Source organism: Cottoperca gobio, chromosome 18 (genome assembly GCF_900634415.1).
Source record: "Cottoperca gobio chromosome 18, fCotGob3.1, whole genome shotgun sequence".
NCBI classification, from domain to species: domain Eukaryota; kingdom Metazoa; phylum Chordata; class Actinopteri; order Perciformes; family Bovichtidae; genus Cottoperca; species Cottoperca gobio.
Window position 1 is genome coordinate 8,958,486 of NC_041372.1, and position 20,168 is coordinate 8,978,653.

General features: G+C 39.8%; 1 protein-coding gene across 6 annotated transcripts in view; it reads left to right on the forward strand.

Annotated features, from left to right (window-relative positions):
* The window catches only part of afap1 (actin filament associated protein 1), a 77,062-nt gene that overhangs the window by 5,400 nt on the left and 51,494 nt on the right, over positions 1-20,168 (forward strand). For all 6 annotated transcript variants that reach the window (XM_029454711.1, XM_029454712.1, XM_029454709.1 and 3 more), the window contains 2 exons: positions 12,755-12,883; positions 16,332-16,414. In XM_029454711.1, coding sequence (XP_029310571.1) covers positions 12,757-12,883; positions 16,332-16,414 — 210 coding nt within the window. In that variant the 5' untranslated portion in view covers positions 12,755-12,756. The remainder of the gene's footprint in view (positions 1-12,754; positions 12,884-16,331; positions 16,415-20,168) is intronic.

Genomic DNA, 20,168 nt, shown 5'->3' on the forward strand with positions numbered 1-20,168 from the left:
TACTTTGTGTCATTACTACTGACAGGGAATATTGGGTATATAATAGTTGTTTATAGTAAAGGCCAATAGTTATGGTTTATGGCCTTTTTATCAATAAATATTATAATATCTCCAAATGCTTGTGAACGCCTGGTGTTACTCTTAGAAAAACCTGTCTAATAAGTTAAGTTTTTATCCCTTATCTGAAGTTTTAACCTGAACTTGGTAACACTTGGTGCTATATTGTGTTTTCCAGTTTATACCTACCACCTATACCCATCTTCAGGCATCATTTTCAACAACAAACTTCAGGCGGAGTTTATTTTCTTCAAGTTTAGTATATTCAGACCACTATTACTCAGTGCCAGAAGCATTTGGAGTGATTCTTCAATGTTTTGCAAGAACAATAAGAGTTATCATTTGAATGAGACCAAAATCATGCTGCTGGTGCAAATGGTTGAAGATCAGCTTTCAATTTACTTTGGGTATGTCATTTGTAGGTATTTTTGGGTTCCCCCGCCTCCTTAAGAGGTTAAGCAGTAAAATATAAACTAGAAAAAGTTCTGTACAATGTGACACTTATTTCTCACACCCAGGCATCTACCATTCCCAGTCCAATCAAGGAAACCACATGTCCTTTATTACCACCAGAAGATAAAATCCCAAAGCTAGAGTTTCTATACAGTTCCCTTCCTCCCTTTTACTCCATCTCCCTTTTCTTGGTCTGTGGTTTTTAGCTGAGCACCCTCTAATTATCTGTTTAAAAGAGATACCAAAGGAAGCATCATCGCTCTCCTCTTTAGCTTGCTATTTGAGAAGCCCCTCTTTCCCCTATTTTGCCTCCTTCTCTATCTTCTGTAAACCTCTGTCAACACTGCACCCTATCCCTTCATCTCTAACCCTTTCATCTCCCCCCTCTTTCTTCAGATCAGGGTTTTGCAGATGTGTATTTGCGGTCAGGGAAACATCTGCTTGTACGGTAACCACCTGTACTGTTCAATAGCAGTCAGCCTTGCTTTGTGATATTAGCTTGGCATGTCCAATGGGAAGAAGAAAACACAAAAACCTCATAATTACAGACCTGAGAAATGGGGAGAGAGTGAGACAGCTTGTCTTTCATCATAAACTAATCGCAGCATCGCCCATCCTCTGATGTATACACAACTCTCCCTCACTCCTCATAGTCAAGGCTTTACAAACCTTTTATGAAACATTTATGACTGGAAAATTGCATGATTTTCACAGCTTTTCACCAGCAGTGCAGATGAAGCGTACCCTAACATAAGGCCTTTTGTATAGAATAGAATATTTAGCCTTTTAGACAATTAGATGCTTTTAAGTCATCCTAAAAAGGTTGGTCGATGTATCTATTAATAGACAAATTGTTTCAGCCATAGTTCAAATTTTGCTGGACTATGGACACATTACATTAGGGATGTCATGATACCAGAAGTTTAATAGTCGATACCAATACAAGTGAAACTCCACGACTCTCAATACCAATTCGATATCACAGTAAAAAAAGAAAAGAATAAATGCCATGTACTGGTTAAACGGGTCAAAATTCTCTCTAATATCTATTTTATATTACTATGAAAACTGTATTTATTCAAGTTTCATGCCAAAGATTATGTTTTACAAGACGACAATGAACATATCATAATAATGTTAGAATTTACCTTTTTTCTAAGATACATTTTTACCGAATAGAGCCATAGAGCAACTCTGAAGAACCTCGCTCAACCGGCTGCTAAGGCCTAACTGCTAACGTTAAGTAGCTCTTTTCTTGCCGATTTTAACATAGATTTGTTGTTCACAATGTAACATTATAATGAAAAAAATGAGGGTGCGAGTTTACTGCGTCCCAAATACAATACGGGCCGTCCACCTCTTAAGAGATTTTAAGATGTTCTGTAGCTTTACTGTAACAAATTGCAGCTTCTAATTATATTCCAAAGTAACTGTCTGAACAGACCATTGAGTCGAGTGCTATATTTTGTTAGTACTATTGCAGTGCTGTTGAAAGCCTGTTCAGAACGGGCTGAATGCTTGGCTTGTGGTATTTCTGCTTGCAGCTTCCTTGAGAAATGCTCAAACAACTTTCCAGAATTATATTAGAATTGAAAGCTCCACCTTGAAAAAACATTAACTAATTGTATGCCTATATTGTGCTGACAATGCCTCTCTTTCACTTTTCACTTGAAAAAATTAATATTTTTTTTAATGCAGAACTTTTACTACGTAGTATTAATAATGAAAAAAAAAATTAACAGTTAGAGAAAGGGTGAAAAGAAAATGAAGACAATGTTTGACCCCAAATCACTAAATCCGTCCCTGAAAAACACACTCAAGTGACATTTACTCGACATCAGAAACAACTGTTAGCTGAAGTAATTTTCAAATAGGCGTATTAGTCGCTTGCTTCAATGGTTTCACGGTTATAAAGTAGAGGATGGATGTAATTAGAGGAGTTATTTAGCTGATGGTGATGGTATTAGTGTTATAAGTTAGTATCAAGTCATACATTGGAGGAATACAGTGTTTTTCATCACGGCTAACTTACTCGAGCATACACCGGTGAAATACATTCTGGTAAAATTTTGCTTCCAGCAGGCTTTCTTCACCTGTTGACTCCAGGGTAGAAAAGTCCAGTTGTATTTTGGACTTCTTTGCTCCACGTTTATTAATATTGAACTCGTCGCGTGTCCAAATTGCAACAGATTCGTACACTGGACGTACTTGGGTCCCAAGCGATATACCCGCCTAGTGTGAAGTAGATCGTATGAACTGTTCATGAGAAATGTGAAGGACATACGTACCCACTAACAGATTTGTATTCAGACAAATTTCATGTTACAAGAATGGTAGAGATTTGCCTCAAAGTGGTGATATTGAAATAAGCAAAAATGCATTGGGGCACCATGCTGCCAGAATTCTTTTTTCTTTATGTGAACTATAATTATTATTATTATCTGGTTTACTTTTGGCATTGTGTGCTTGTGATCCCGGCCTAGACCTTTTATGATGTTTGTAAACCCTCACTTATCCAAGCAAACTGACTAAGAGCAGATGATGACTGACAAGAGTAGCATGGCTACTCGTGATGATAATGGTTTGTAATTAGGAAGACACATTTTATACAGCAAGATAAACTGAATTTACTTTCATCATGTGTTTTACTGTAGAACCACTGATATTTAATGCCTAATTTATGAGGCGAAGTATCTTAAGCCTTGTACGTGTGTTTGCCGACAAATCCTGACCTGAAAGCTTGTCAAATGCTTGTGTTAAAGATGCTGTTTGTTAAAAAAAAACACCTGAAACGCACACACACACACTCATAGTGGGATAGTGTCTGTCAGTGTGCTTTCAGTCACATCTGTATTCTGGGAAGAAGGTAGAAAACTCTCCTCCCTCCAACCTGGCTGAGCATTTTTGCACCAAGAGCAAAGGAGCCACAGGGTCTGAAGTTCTCTCCGAGACCCAAACATGATCCTGTTGCTTGGCACAAACACACACACACACGCTTCACCCAGGAAATCCCCTTTTGTTTTGAGCTCCGGGAAGTGTGAATACCTTTCCACAGTGGAAACATCCCTCTTACATGTCTAGGTGTTTTTAGTGGGTTTGTGGGTGTGGGTTGAGGGATTTACACGCATAGTTGCAAATTTCAGACAACTGATCAAAAAAAAATGTATTTGCACAGTCCAAAATATGCATGCACAAATGTGTGTACAATGGACAAAAAGAGTAAACTAATAAAGAAAGTGTAAGTAAAGCAGGGAGTTGAATGACAAAGAAAGGGAGAGAGATGGGAGTGGTCCTTCTCGCTCCATGCCACTTCATTCTCCCTCCATGTCTTAGGTGATCTAAGAGAGCTTGCTTTAGGTTTTAAGTTTTAATCACACACACTCACGCACGCAGTTTTTTGACCACCCCAGTAGAGGTAAAATATTGCACAGGTTGCACAAAGCTCTGTGAAACAGTAAATGGAGCAGTAAAGAGAGCTTGACTGTTCTCTGTATAATATAAAAACAGGCATGGTAAAAGTGATCCAGGGTGTGTGTGAGAGAGTAGCTTTACAGTGGGGATGCTTTGAGGAATTGTTCTCCTTTAAATAGAGACTGACAGATTGGTTGACATGATTGATGATGCTTCCATCTGACAGTGAAGTCAAGTTTCAAGATGTTTTCCAAAGCCCCATGGAGGTGATGCTATGTGTGCTCTTATTTTTGCTTATTGAGGCAATATTGTTTGATGACTGTAGATGACTTGGTGACCCTAAAGGATCATTCTGGCTTGTTCTAACTTGGGTGTTATTTTGATGATTGCCAAAAGGCCATCATTCCTAGAAGTATAAGTAGGTCTAACTAGGGTTAGCAACAAGACTAGCTGTGTCTCAATTCAGGGGCTGCAGCCTTCGGAGCAAACTGTATCTGTATATACTGTAAATGTTGTTATATTGTTTTATAATAATCATTCAATCATTTTTCGATCATTAATTTCCATTCATTGATGGTAATTGAGGTAATTTCCTAATTAATAGATCATATGTAGCATAAATTCTTCTTGAACCTTGAAATCAATGAATCATTTTCATTTATACACAATATATTCATTTTTTATATATTTATATTTATTTATATATATATATATATATATATATATATATATATATATATATATATATATATATATATATATATATATTTCAATTAATTTACATTTCATTTGTCAACAAGTTTCTCCAGCAGAGAAGAGTCTGTCCATCCTCTCCCTATTCTCCTTTCTTCTGCCTCTGTCTCCTTTTCCCTAAAACAAAACAAAATGTTAGAGCAAGTTTAGCTATACACCACTAAACAAAAGCAGATTAAGTTGCAAAATAAATACACATATTATAAATAATAAAATATGTATAATTAATCCCAACGATTGCACTGGACTTTTTAAGTGATATGTATCTGTCAGAAAACCAAGCAGGTAACATGAAGTATAAATTATCTATACAATCAATCTATGTAAAATATAAAGCAACATTTAAAACTCTTAGGTTTGAAAGTTAAGCTCTTAAAAGTTGCTGCTGGCTCCGTCTGTAAACAAAAGAAGAGGGCTGGCACTTCCTTATGAAGTTGACACTCATTGGCTCTTTGACTGTAGATAACGCATGGAAGCTCCGATTGGCTCAATGTTCGGCATCTTAGAAGCGTCTAAACAGCGCTGAATGCACGAGATATCCCGGTTTTTATTTTATTATTACTGATTACAGGATTATTATGAGACATCATAGGTGAGTTGGCTCAAAGTTATTATTTAGATTTTGGGTTTGCTTGCTAGTGTAAGATGCCTATTGTACTTGCTGTTGTGAATGTGATCTCCAAAAGTGTTTTGCTCACTAAATAGATGAGACTCTAAGCTTGCTAAGAGTATGTGGCATGGTGGACTGTACAACCTCTGTGAAAATGCACTGTGGGCGCGTCGGCGGGCCGTCCACACGGTAAGAGGTTAACATCAAAATGTTGCTAGACATCCAAGTTGTTATGTCCTTAAGGCATGCTTGAAGTTTAGCCAATTGATTGGGTTCGTCTGGTTTAATTGATAGATATAATTGGGTATCATCCGCATAACAATGAAAGTTTATAGAGTGGTTCCTTATAATATTGCCCAAAGGAAGCATATATAAGGTGAATAGAATCGGTCCAAGTACAGAACCCTACGGAACCCAAGACTGACTTTGGCTGTCATGGAGGATTTATCGTTAACGAGTACAAATTGAGATCGCTCAGATAAATAGGACTTGAACCAGCTTAGTGCTGTTCCTAATATGCCAACACAATGTTCCAGTCTCTGTAGTAGAATGTCATGATCAACAGTGTCGAAAGCAGCACTGAGGTCTAACAAGACAAGAACAGAGACAAGTCCTCTGTCTGATGCCAATAGAAGGGCATTGGTAACTTTCACCAGTGCCGTCTCTGTGCTATGATGAACTCTAAATCCAGATTGAAAAACCTCAAATAAACTATTATGATGTAAAAAATCACATAACTGTTTTGCAACTGCTTTCTCAAGGATCTTAGCGAGAAAGGGAAGGTTAGGGTTAGGTTTAGTTGGCGGGGGAAACACTGGTTTTAAGATGATCTAATCAGACTAAATGAGATTCTTCCAATTTAGTGGTACGCCATTTACTTTCAAGATTTCTCAACTTAAGCCATGGAGCATTCTTTTTCTGTTTTATGATCTTCGTCTTTAGAGTAGCGACAGTCGAGTGTTATTCGCAGTGAGGCTGCAGCGCTATCAACAAGATGATTAATTTGGGAGGGACTAAAATTAGCATTGGAGTCCTCCATTATATTGATATTGAGTCCTGGTATTGAATTAAGTGCTGATGGAATCACTTCCTTAAATTTAGTCACAGCACTTTCAGATAGACATCGGGCGTAGGATCTTTTGCCTACTGGTTTATAATCCAGTAACAGGACTTCAAAAGTTATTAAAAAATGGTCTGATAAAAGAGGATTATGTGGACACACTGATAAACTTTCAATTTCAACACCATATCCCAGAACAAGGTCCAGAGTGTGGTTTAAACAGTGAGTTGGTTCATGTACATTCTGACTGAACCCAATTGAATCTAATATTGAGATAAATGCATTATTAAGGCTATCACTATCAACATCCACATGAATATTAAAGTCACCTACAATAATTAATTTATCTGTTTTAAGGACTAAACTTGATAAAAATTCTGAGAAATCAGATAGAAATTCAGAATACGGACCAGGAGGGCGGTACACAGTAACAAATAAAACTGGCTTTATTGTTTTCCATGTTGGGTTTGAGAGCGTAAGAACAAGGCTTTCAAAAGAGTTATAGTTTAGTTTAGGTTTAGGATTGATCAAGAGGTTTGAGTCAAATATGGCCGCAACTCCACCTCCTCGGCCAGTACCTCGAGGAATGTGAGTATTAATGACCAGGTGGAGTGGATTCATTTAGACTGACATATTCTTCATGTCTCAGCCAGGTTTCAGTGAGACAAATTATTATATATTATTATCTGATATTAAATCATTTAGCATTAAATGGGTTTTCTCAGACGAATGTCTGGCGTCTCCCTTAGAGATAGGGTGAGACGCTCAGCCATCCGTGAGAGACTAGAAGTAGAGCCAGTTGAGGTGGTTCGGGCATCTAGTAAGGATGCCACCTGGGCGCCTCCCAAGGGAGGTGTTCCAGGCACGTCCAGCTGGGAGGAGACCCCGGGGAAGACCCAGGACTCGGTGGCGAGATTATATCTCCTCACTGGCCTGGGAACGCCTCAGGATCCCCCAGTCGAAGCTGGAGGATGTGGCCCGGAGAAGGGAAGATTGGGGTTCCTTACTGGAGCTGCTGCCCCCGCGACCCGACCCCGGATAAGCGGTAGACGATGGATGAATGGATAAATCATTAAGCAATCCAGCTTTCGTTGATAAAGATATGATGTTTAAGAGCCCACATTTAATTTTTTGATTTAGTTGCACTTTTGCAGCGGTGGTGTTTATTTTAATTAGGTTTTCATGTATAACTCCTCTTCTGTTAACCATAGATTTTATTAATTTCAGTGGTCGTGGGGCAGACACAGTCACTATGGGGATTTGAGTGAGTGACTGCCCGGAAAGTCAACTGCAAACGGGTTGCTGAGCAGTTCAATTTAAATTTCTGAGCTGCAAAGTCGGCACATGCGCTCAGTTGATTAGCAGAATGCGGTCGGGAATACAGCAGTGGAGATGGTTTGTCAGTGTTTGGAAACACGTAGTGACCAAAGTTTCCTTGCTGCATCCGAGTCTCACAGGCAGCTCGGCTTAGAAAGCTCTCACTGCATCATACATGTCCGTGATCACACGGCCCTGAAGCTGGAGGTTTAACAGTGAGATGCTTCGTTATGTCGCACAAACAGTCCAGCTCACATCGTCACTTTCGTCCCAGAGATCTGTAGTGTCTTTCCCTTTGCTTTCCAAAAACTTTCATTTCATTCACACATTTTACATTTGCACTTCCCACTATCATAAAGGCATGAAAAAGCCCAAATAAATAAATAAAGCCTCAAAATTTCCGCCTGGACCTTTTTGCTTATTTTGACTATAAAAAGGTCAGAAAATGTCCTGTAAGTAAGTGCTTTTCCCCATTTTCCAACAGTACCTGGAACTTTCCATATCTAGCAGTCATTTACAATTTATTGCATGTTATGAGAGTGTAATAACAGTTTAAAATGAAAAGAAACACAAAAGCGGAATTTGAGTTTAGTGGTTTAGTGAACAAAAAACGCTGCAATGGTACATGAATAAGAGATTTGACATGTTACATTTGAAATCAAAACAAAGGCGCTGTTTCGTGGGCTTCCGGGAGAGCCGTAGGTGATATGCCGTAATATGCTGTAAAGCGCAGAGTCTCAGCTTTCAGAAACCATTGAAACTTTTTCGATATCGCAAACCCCGACGTAATTACGGTAATTCAAAGTTTCGCTTGTGCAACGTGTCGCCGACGACACGTTCGGTGTTAAAGGGTTAAACATGAATTGTTCACAGACGAGGTTTGTAGCTCCCCTACACACTTTGCTGAAATTATGGCAAGGAGAAAAGCAGTCTTGGCCGACGGCCACCTCAGCTCTGCCTGTTCCAAAGGTTCAAAGGGAGGCAAACATAGGGCGTCCAAAACCTGGGGCAGGTCCCATGTAGGAGCCCTTGGGGCCCTCGGGGGGCGCAACCTCAGAGCTCCCTTAAGAAGACGGATACCAGCCTGTGGCTCCCCACTATGTTGTTGTCAACTTTAGTATGTTGCAAGGAATAGCAGCCACATACACCCTAATAGTAGCGGGAGACCTGCCACCGTCTAGGAGAGACTGCAGAAACTCAAGGATAGAGCACAGAGCAACGTACTGGGTCCCTGTTTCGATCTGTACACCAGTCAGAAAACAGCTTCCATCTATTCTCGTACTGAAATGAAAAAACAGCGGCAACAGTAATGTACACCACATATTGGTAGCTAGATCCACTAGCGTTAGCCAACACCGAGCGACACGCTCCAGTTGGCAAACATACATTTGTAGCTCGTTGCAAAACTTAACTATCTCGCCACCGATGAACTTGACCTTTTTTTTGACTCTTTTTATCTCACTTTTTACTCCATTTAGCCTTACATTTCTTTCTCATAGCTGGTTTAGCTTTCACTCCCTCCCTCTCTCTCCTGTAGGATAATCAGATTATGGGAGGAATGTGTGAATGTGGGCTGTGTATCCAGCCCAAGCTGCTGTCCAGTACCAAAACATCTCCTGCTGCTGTGATGCTGAATTATGGTTGGAAACCTATATAATGTCTCTGGCAGAATGAATTTTCATAACACTGAGATACTCTGATGAAAAGTTTTGGAATGAATCTTCTCAATCATGTGGCAGCTACCTGCAGTCTCACCTGTTGTTGGTTAACCGTAGATGCCTGTGCGATAGGCAGAGGGAAATATGACAAGTTTTGAAGAAGATATAAGAGCATCACAGATACCTGGCATAAAGTAGCAAGAAGACTTATTGGTACATTCTAATCCCTAACATGAGTCCAACATTTGGGTGGAGGGCTGGTTAGTTTTAGACTATAGGGTCCGTGAGGAATGAACCTCAATTTATGATTAAATATTGGAGCTGCACAATTCTTGATAAAAGGACTTGTGACTTGTTTACTCGGAAGTAAGATACAGATTTTCTCTCATAACTCTTGAGTACACCAGCCCCATCGTATACACCAAATACTGGTGTGTGCCTGCCCTCAAGGAACCCATGTGTCTATGACATATTTTGAGGTATGGTGTTGCACTCACATTTGTTTGTGTGATCAAGTTACAGATTTACTGGTAGTTATCATGGCCTGTGCTTTTTTTTTTTTTTTTTTTTGGCTTTGAACAGTTTGGACTGCAATTTGCATTTATTTTTATTATGTATTGATGTGCTGATTACTTTCTTGATTATTTTAACAATCATTTGGCCTCTAAATAACAGAATTGTAGTGAAATATTAACCTCAATAATTCCCAGAGACCAGATGACCATTACCCAAAGATGATCAATTTACTGTCACAAAAGACAAAGAAAAGCACCAAATCCTCACAACAGATGGATGGTGAAAGATTACTGAATTTAATAATCAAAATAGTTACCAACGCATTTTCTGTTTATAGAGTAATTGATTAATTGGTGCTAAACTGTGTTTGTGACTTATATTTAGTTCCTTTAGTACGAATGAATGTTACACCTTTTTGTTTTGGTCAGAATTTAGTTTAATGAATACATTTCTTCACTTATTTGTTTAATGTTCTTGTTTTGTTGCTCTTTTGTAATTCACTGAGTGATCTTGTTTCTGGCCCTGTTTTTCATTACTTTACACAACAGTAATTGGGATGAATAATCTCCCTCTTAATGCAAATATGGATAATATAGTAACGATACAATATTATATTATTACCATGAGATTCTGTAGAGTTATGAATCAAACTTTGAAATCTGAATACGATTAATCGTAACTAGCACCTGCTAGCATGATCTCTTTTACAGCTAAATGTTGGAGTTGAAGCCCTTATGTTTGAGCATCCCCCTGCTAAAGTGTCCCTGAGCAAGAAACTGAACCAGCTCTTCCCTGACCTCATTGGTTCAGTGAATTTCCAAGTTTGGACAGGTTTTCAACCTGCCTCAACAACTTCACTCAAAGTCATCCTTGAACCTAAAATCCCCCAGCTGCCCAGAGTTGGGGCCAGGGTAAAATAAGTGTGACTCAAGGTATCGCTAGAAAAGAAAATGGAGCTCTGTCAGCTATTCCTGACATCAAAGAGGTTAAATAAATCAAAAATAAATGTTCAGAATGTTCTACAATGGTAGGGGAAACACTGAGGTGCATAGACAAAAGCATAGTCAAATACTGCACACAAATACCTCGTCTTCTCAGTATATTTTAGATTGCCTTCTATTGTCTCAGGGCTTCAAAACTCATGTTGTCTCTACTTGCCACCGGCTCCTTGTGTTAGAATTTTGACGGACAGGGTCGTAAAATGTCCGTCATAATCTATTATTAACGTAATGATTTTAATGATAATAAGGCATATTTAATAGCATTACATTTCTGTTCATTCATTTACATTTTTTTAATAATTAATATACAGAACAAGCTTTTAGATTATGCATTTATAAGGGTATGGAGAACAAAGATGAACAGAGACACCGACTGTGTGGTCATATTTCATGTCAACGCACACAAAGCAGATGAAAGATTATTTTCCCCGCAATGACAGTGGAGGCATCTAAAAACACTGCGAACATTGTTCCCTGAACAGACAAATATGAACAATGCAATTTTACAGAAGTAGTTTTTGTTTCTTTGCTTCAGACAACTTGTTATGGTCGTATTAATTTAGTTCTGAAGGCTAACACGCAGCGCTCTGCTGCCACACCGTATCCACCGGAGACTGAATTGGCATTGCCACTTCAACCAAAGTTCTGAAGTCAGGAAACTTTTCTCCCAGGGAAGTGGTCAGAAGTTTAGTAAGACTCTGGATGTAGGATTTTATTTACCAATCCTTAAAAAACTCAAGAGAAATCTGAGTGACGTCGAGGTCAAAAAGTGGCTAATGGTATGCCATTATTGTTACCGTGTTCCACTGTTCCACCGTTTCCCCTACCTAGTGTTTTTTAAATTTTTATATATATATTCATAACTCACTTTTCACGGCTCTTTCTTAGTAATACAGGTTCTTAATGATTTTAGATTCCGATTATTTTGAGGGGGTCGAAACTGGTCAAATGCTGGTCAATTTAGGCTACACGATTCATATTCACGTTCCCAATTCACTTCATATAGTTTATGGAACCTGTAAATTGAGAGATACAGAGGCTTCTGCTGCCAGACGAGCCACTGCCTGATATTAATCTGACCATCGTGCATACAATTTATAATAGATTTGTGTATATTTCTTGCTTTTCCCTTGATGGTCTCTGGCTTCAACCTCCAACGACTAACGGCTAACAGTTAATGTTACCTAGAAAATAATCTGTGTCCCTAGATGCATTGATAGTGAGTTTACCGATTTTAAATAATCACAAAAAGTCAACTGTGTGTTGACTGTTTGGTTGACTGGAGCAGACTGGTGTTGGCAATCAGAGCAGAGAATATATAACAGTGAAGTTAACAATATGCAACCCTGAAGTAAGGATCAACTGGCCCTCAAGGCAAACAGTCTCCCTTGTGCTTCCCGACCACGGTCTGGAAGCACACAGGCTTTGTGTTCCCTGTTGCATATTCTGTCTACACATTTCCGTTACATTGGGTGAGCCAAACAGTTTTAGAACAAGCTATTTAAAATGAATCTGTGTAGCAGAGAGAGAGATGAAATGTGGTTTCAGCAAACTATTTGAAGATTAATTAACATTCCTTGGCCAATGATCGCAATATTTCGATGAGCAGCCATAGAATTTAACAACATGGATTTAGGTCAAGTTGCAGAGCCAAAAACAGCAGCACAGCATTACAATAAACAGAAATAGACACATTTATTTGTTAATTGCAATTAATTGTTACCTTAAGTTCATGATCGTCACAGCCCTGCTTGTGCCGTGTTGAACTTTATTGTAGAAATATTTTTATGCTTCCTCCTATTCATGAGTTATCAATTGTTGTTGTGTATATTATAGAATATGTATTAATGTCTTCAATGTGTGAAATGGCATCTTTGAATATATATTGTGAATGTTTATGTGTGTGTTTGTGCTGCAGCGATGGAGGAGCTGGTGTGTGAGCTTCGTCTGTTCCTGGACCTGTTGGACAGGGAGTATCTGAGCGCAGGGGTTCGAGAGAAAAAGATGCACCTCTCCAACATCCTCCACAAAGTCCTCTCAGATAAAGGTGATATTACAAGCTACCCTGCACAATAAAACCCTTCAGAAACATTTTGGAGATACCTAGAGCTGGCAAGTACATTACATTTAGCTGACACCTTTGTCCAAAGCGACTTACAATAAGTGCAAACAATCATGAGGATGTAACTCCAAATGGTAAGAATCTTGCAATTACATTAGCTTCAAATAGGTGAAATAATTTTAAGTGCAGTACAATCGCTTCAAATAAGCCAAACAAATTTAAGTGCAACATACAAAATAATTCCTGTGATGGAAGGTGTGATAACTTTATGCTGTTCTGATATCAATGACGAGCTTGTTCCACCATTTTGGAGCCAGGAAAGCAAACGGGCAGGTTTTATTTGAGGGGTATCCCATTCGCAGTGAGGGAATAGCGAGCCGATTGGCCGATGCAGAGCGAAGTGAGCAAGCTGGGCTGTATGGTTTGAACATGGCCTGGATGTAGAAAAGGCCTGATCCATTCACAACACGGTAGGCCAGCACCAGAGTCTTGAAGCAGATTCAGGCAGCCACTGGTAACCAGTGAAGGGAGCGGAGGTGCAGTGTAGTGTGGGAGAACTTGGGTAGGTTAAAGACCAGACGGGCTGCTGCATTCTGGATGAGCTGTAGCGGTCAAATGGCACATGTAGGTAGTCCAGCCTGGAGGGAGTTGCAGTAGTTAAGGTGTGAGATGACAAGAGCCTGGACCAGAACCTGTGTCACCTTCTGGGTCAGTAGGGGACGTATCCTCCTCCATTCATGAGAGTAAATGACAGAGCCAAGTGAATTGGTGTACAGAGAAAAGAGGAGCGGACCCAGGACGAAGCCTTGAGGAACCCCAGTGGTGAGTTGACAGGGGTCCGACGGAGACCCTCTCCAAGTTACCCTCTCCAAGTTACCCTGTAGGTCCGATCCTTTAGGTAGGATTTGAGCAGGGAGAGAGCAGAGCCTGAGACTCCCAGTTCTTAGAGGGTGTAAAGGAGGATCTGGAGGTTCACTGTGTCGAATACAGCTGAAAGGTCCAGAAGGTTGACAAAAGAGGAAGGGAGGCTGCTCTAGCTCCTCTAGTTCTAGTTCCTCAGTGACAGCAAGGAGGGCAGTCTCAGTTGAGTGGCCTGCCTTGAAACCAGATTGGTTTCAAGAAGGTTGTTCTGGTAAAGGTAAATCGAGAGTTGATTTAAAGACCGTACGCTCAAGTATTTTGGAAAGAAATGGAAGAAGGGTGACAGGTCTGTAGTTGTTCACCTTAAAAGTGTCAAGTGTGGGTTTCTTTTGGAGAGGGTTCACTCTTTTCTTCCTTCCTACCTACCATCCAATTTTCCTTCCTACCTTCCTGCTTGCCTTCCCTCCTTCCTCCCTTCTTTACTTCCTTCCTTCCCTCCTTCCTCCTCCCCCTTTCCTTCAATTGTAGTTTTATTTGTTGAAGTTAATACAAGCGGTGTACAAGCTTAAACCACATTTGAATAGGAGAGGTTAATAATATACATTTTGTGGCTTGGATACAGCTGGAGCTTGCAGCTTTGTTTTTATATACAGTATATCTCAAAAGTGAGTACACCCTTTAGATTTTTGCAAATATTCTGTTATATCCTTTCAGGGGATAACATTATCCTACTGAAACTTTGATATAACTTAAAGTAGTCAGTGTGCTGCTTGAATAACAGTATAGATTTATTCTCCTTTGAAAATTACTCAGTACACAGCTGTTAATGTCTAAACAGCTGGCAACAAAAGTGAGTACACCCCATAGTGAACATGTCTAAATTGTGCCCAAAGTGTCAATATTTTGTGTGACCACCATTGTTATCTAGCACTGCTTTAACCCTCCTGGGCATGGAATTCACCAGAGCTGCACAGGTTGCTTCTGGAATCTTCTTCCACTCCTCCACGACGACATCACGGAGCGCACGGATGTTGGACACCTTGCACTCCTCCACCTTCCTCTTGAGGATGCCCCACATGTGCTCAATTGGGTTTAGGTCTGGAGACATACTTGGCCAGTCCATCACCTTAACCTTCAGCTTCTTCAGCAAGGCCGTTGTCATCTTGGAGGTGTGTTTAGGGTCATTATCATGTTGGAAAACTGCCCTACGGCCCAGTTTCCGAAGAGAGGGGATCATGCTCTGCTGCAGGATGTCACAGTATATATTGGAATTCATGTGTCCCTCAATGAAATGCAGCTCCCCAGTGCCGGCAGCACTCATGCAGCCCCAGACCATGATGCTGCCACCACCATGCTTGACTGTAGGCAAAACACATTTGTCTTGGTACTCCTCACCAGGGTGCCGCCACACACGCCGGACACCATCTGACCCAAACAGGTTTATTTTGGTCTCATCAGACCACAGGACATGGTTCCAGTAACTCATGTTCTTGGATTCATTGTCTTCAGCAAACTGTTTGCGGGCTTTCTTATGCATCGGTTTCAGAAGGGGCTTCTGTCTGGGGCGACGGCCATACAAACCGATTTGATGCAGTGTGCGGCGTATGGTCTGGGCACTGACAGGCTGACATCCCACTTCTGCAACCTCTGCAGCAATGCTGGAAGCACTCGCACGTCTATTTTTGGAAACCAACCTCTGGATATGACGCTGAGCACGTGGACTCAACTTCTTTGGTCGACCCTGGCGAGGCCTGTTCCGAGTGGAACCTGTCCTGGAAAACCGCTGTATGATCTTAGCCACTGTGCTGCAACTCATTTTCATGGTGTTGGCAATCTTCTTATAGCCAAGGCCATCTTTGTGAAGCGCAATAATCCTTTTTTTCAGCCGCTCAGAGAGTTCCTTGCCATGAGGTGCCATGTTGTCCAGCATTCAGAGAGAATTGTGCCCAAAACACCAAATTTAACAGCCCTGCTTATCATTTACACCTGAATCCTTGTAACACTAACGAGTCACATGACACCAGGGCGGGAAAACAACATCATTGGGCACAATTAGGACATGTTCACTATGGGGTGTACTCACTTTTGTTGCCAGCTGTTTAGACATTAACAGCTGTGTACTGAGTAATTTTCAAAGGACAATAAATCTATACTGTTATTCAAGCAGCACACTGACTACTTTAAGTTATATCAAAGTTTCAGTAGGATAATGTTATCCCCTGAAAGGATATAACAGAATATTTGCAAAAATCTAAAGGGTGTACTCACTTTTGAGATATACTGTATGTCTCGTTAGCCCAAAAAAACACATGAACTTTCTAGTCAACAAAGACAACATGCACCGTTGCAGTTGGCACAGTTTGCTGATGAAGGCTTCTTTTTAAATTGCCAGAACATGTTATAATGACAAATGCCGGTTTAGCCGGACCGGACGTGGCAAAACCACAGATCAACCCAACTCTAGGTGCAACCTCTGAAAGTTAAACTACGTTTTACCAAAGATGTATACTGTATATGTACACTTTAGTAAAGAACTTTCTCTAATTTTCTGAAACTTGCTCCTTTTTCACAGAGCCTTCATTCAAGTCAGAGATCCACAGTGGACTGCCGACCCCGCCTCAGATGCCCCTTCCAGAGATCCCTCACCCCTGGCTAGTAAGACCTCATCCTGACCCCATGACCTATGACCTATACCTCTCTCAAAAGCTGAAGAGTTACCTGGCAACATTTAGTCCTACAGGGAACATCATAATCCTTCATGCCGAGTTTCAAATGTCCTCTTATATGGTCTGTATAAAAAGCTAGAAATTAGACCTTGAATCACGATTATTTTTGTCAAATCCTGCAGTTTTTTAATAGTGTGACCACAGATTGGGTTGGGCCTTAAGTCTGTTTGTATTTAAATAAAATGTGTGTTTTTTTAGAATTTTTTTCGAAATGTTTTGAGTCTAGCAACTGGCAGCCCTCGCCCTCACTTTGTGTGGCACGCGAGTCAATTTCCAGAAATCAATCTGTCGGAGCTCCGCGAGGGAGGTGTGCAAAGTGGCCCTCTGGCCGTGAGGACACATTTATTGTGGCCCTCCCTATCCTCAAAGTTGCTAGAATCAACTTTTAGTGCCATTAGCATTGTCAACAACACTTTCTTCTGTTTCTTCTATTAAATAAATTATGTTTATGCTTATGTTATTTATAAGAAAATATGAGAGTATTTTTCAATGTGGATCGGTCACTTCTGGACGATATGCTCAATATCAGCCATGATATCAGATCAGACATTCCTTGTCTCAACACAAGCAGCTGATTTAAATCAGAAAGTATCTAATCAAAAAAGAGTAAAAAATGTAGCAAGTATTTCATGCTAGATTTGGATACATGTTTTGATACTTGGTGATGCGGGCATGTTTCAATACCAAAAAAGGTTGAGGTTCAATACCAAGCCCAAGAATTAAGTACTATGTATAAGGTCATTAGGTCAAAGGTCAAATTATAACACACATCTGGGGTTTTTAGCCATATAAATGTCAGATTTAATAGTACAGTAGGACGTGAAAGCTATGTGCGATGTGTTTGTGGGTGTTTTATAGTCTCTTGTTAAGCAGTAGGAAGGCTAGAGTGATGCAAGGTGCTGTGTGAGACTGGAAAACATATCAAAGCCATTTCGATATGTTGTCCTGTCTCTCACAGCGCCTTTCATCACCCTGACAGTCAGTGAGGACTGTAACATCTCTACTGTGTGTGTGTGCGTGTGTGTGTGTGGCCTTACAGTGCAGTTTGTAATGAGAAGCAGTCCACAGCCCAGCTTCCTCCAGTGACCCTAGTGTGTGACTGGAAATCTCAGCTGAGGTTTTCCCTTAAAACTACTCAAGAAGGAGGTCTATCTACTTTTTGTTCCTGTCTTTGTAGCCATGTTTTTAAGTCTTAGTCTTTGTAGCCATGTTTTCCATAGTCACACTTTTATAATCAGAAAAATGCAAAGAGAGATTTTTAGAATTTACTCAAGAGTGTTTTTTTTCTTTCTTAAAGATGATTATTTGGGCAATTTTTTGCCTTTTATTAGATAGTAGAGCCAAAGATAGACAGGGCCGGTCAGAATTAAACCTGTGCCCCTGCTAAGGACTCGCCCGCTTGACCAGTTGAGCTATCAGAACTCCCAAAGTTGTCAGCATCAGTGACCAGAGAAAATAAATTCACTTGGCAATAGGGATAGGTATGGAAGTTTAAGGTATATTACCTGAGCATTGAAGTTAATTCTTGACCTTGCAAACAGTATGTGTAAAAAAGAAAAAAAAAAGAAAAGAAAAGAAATCTCAACTCAAAGGTCCACTTTCTAGCTTTTACAGAGTTTTCAACTGCATCTCACAGTCTTCTGTAGCAAAGAGTGCCGACTGAAATGTGTAGTAAAGTACTTCGCATATTTCAAATTTGTAATCATGTTTCTCAGTTTTGTTTAAATAGGTAGCCATTAACTTGGCTTAGCTGGAAGACTAGAAACGAGGGGAAACTGCAAGCATGGCTCTATTCTCTATATTGGAAAATACACCTAATTGACATGTTATTTCTCGTTAGTTTAATCCATAGAAAAACTGAATATAAAAACAGCTAGCGCTGCAGTGATTAGTTGATTATTTGACAGAAATTGAAAACTATTTCAATAATTGATTAATCGTTTTAAACATTTGAAAATGTAGCCTACATTTTTTTTAAATTGCCAGTTATTATCTGATTTCACCTTCTCCAATTTGAAGATTTGCTTGTCTTTAGCACTGTTGGCCAGACAACAAACACATTTTTGAGACATTTGGGCCCTTTATTTAATAGACAAATCGAATAATTGGAAAAATAATCAACAGATTCATTGACAATAGTTGAAGCCCCATAAAATAACCTCAAGGTGCTGACTGGCTGCAAGTTGTAGCTTCATATTTAGTGGATAGATGTGTGAGTGGTATCAATTTGTCAAACTATTTTCTTAATGGTCAATTCTGATCAGTTGATAACTAACTAGGCTGTTGAGCAGTTCAGTTTAGAAACCCTAAACTGAACTGCTCAATAGCCTAGTTGGTCTAACTAGCAGCAACTAAATGGTTTTCTATAACATAGGGTAGAAACATGTTTGCGATCCATCCAACCATATACTTTTAATTTTACTCACCAAGTTACTGACTGAGTTGGTGAATGCGCAGTGAAGTACTAGTCTCATATATACGTATACTTGGATGGATACCCAGCTACTGCCTTTTATTTTCTTACAGCACTTTGTCTCTCTATTGCTCTCTGTCTGTTCTGAAATTACCATTCATCACATTTCCACACTGACCTCTGGATAAGCTGTCAAAGCAGAGAGAAGAAATCTCTTATACTCCCTCTCTCCACACTCATTCCTTCAAGTTGTATAAATTTCAGCTTGTGGCAATAGACAAAAAGATAGATGGTGTAAAAGGATGAGACGGGAGGAGACTGCAAAAGAGAAAGGAGTAAATAGGGTAGGGAGTAAAGGAAACAAAAAAGAACAAGATTGAGTGCAGATTGGAAGCACTCAAACCCTGTTTACTCAGGTCAAATGGAGTTAATTAGCAGAATGTAATATTTTATAAAGCATGAGATGCTTTAAGTAAAAAAATAAAAGAGATCTGGTGGAAGAGTATGGAGGAGGAAGAGATGGCCTTGGCCACAGTCTGTCTGTGACCCGTCAAGGCTCAGTGCGGAGCCAAACCAACACTGAGGGCCTGCGGCTTTAGAAATCAATGATGTCATCCCAAAACCTGTGGCAGCCATTGTAATTACTGATATATGAACTAATTAGTTTAGAGTAGGCTTGTGAATTTATAATGCAAATGTAAAAATTGTATTGTCACAATGTTATTGTATTTTCATAAATTACTTAAATTGCATAACATTTTACATTTTTAAGAGGCGATGTTAGCCAAATCCCAGCTAAATATATGATTTTAGATGCATTAGCTGTTTTTATATCATTATAAAATAACACATGATTTGTTGTTTTGATCAATTTGCCTGTTGTTCAAGAAATGTAATTATTGCAATACATCCTTAAGCTGCCTTCACATGATAGGAAATGTTCTCTGCACTCACCGCAAGGTAGAGCGGTGAAGTCAGCTAGTTTCTATTGTTACCCTGCTTGCCTGTACCACTTCATACAGCTGTTATCTAATGGGATAACAGCTGTATAACCACTGTTTAACCGCTCAAAATTCAAATTATTTCAACTTTGACCTTGATGGTGTGCCATGCCAAGGGTAGCGCTTCTGCCTAGTTGGGCGACACCGCTCTCTCCGTTAGAAAACAACTGAACAGGCAGCGCAGAGCGGGTTTTACTGCTGATCATGTAAAAGCAGCTTTGGTGTTCCTATACCTTGACAGTGTTGCTTCAGGACAGTCAACTGATATT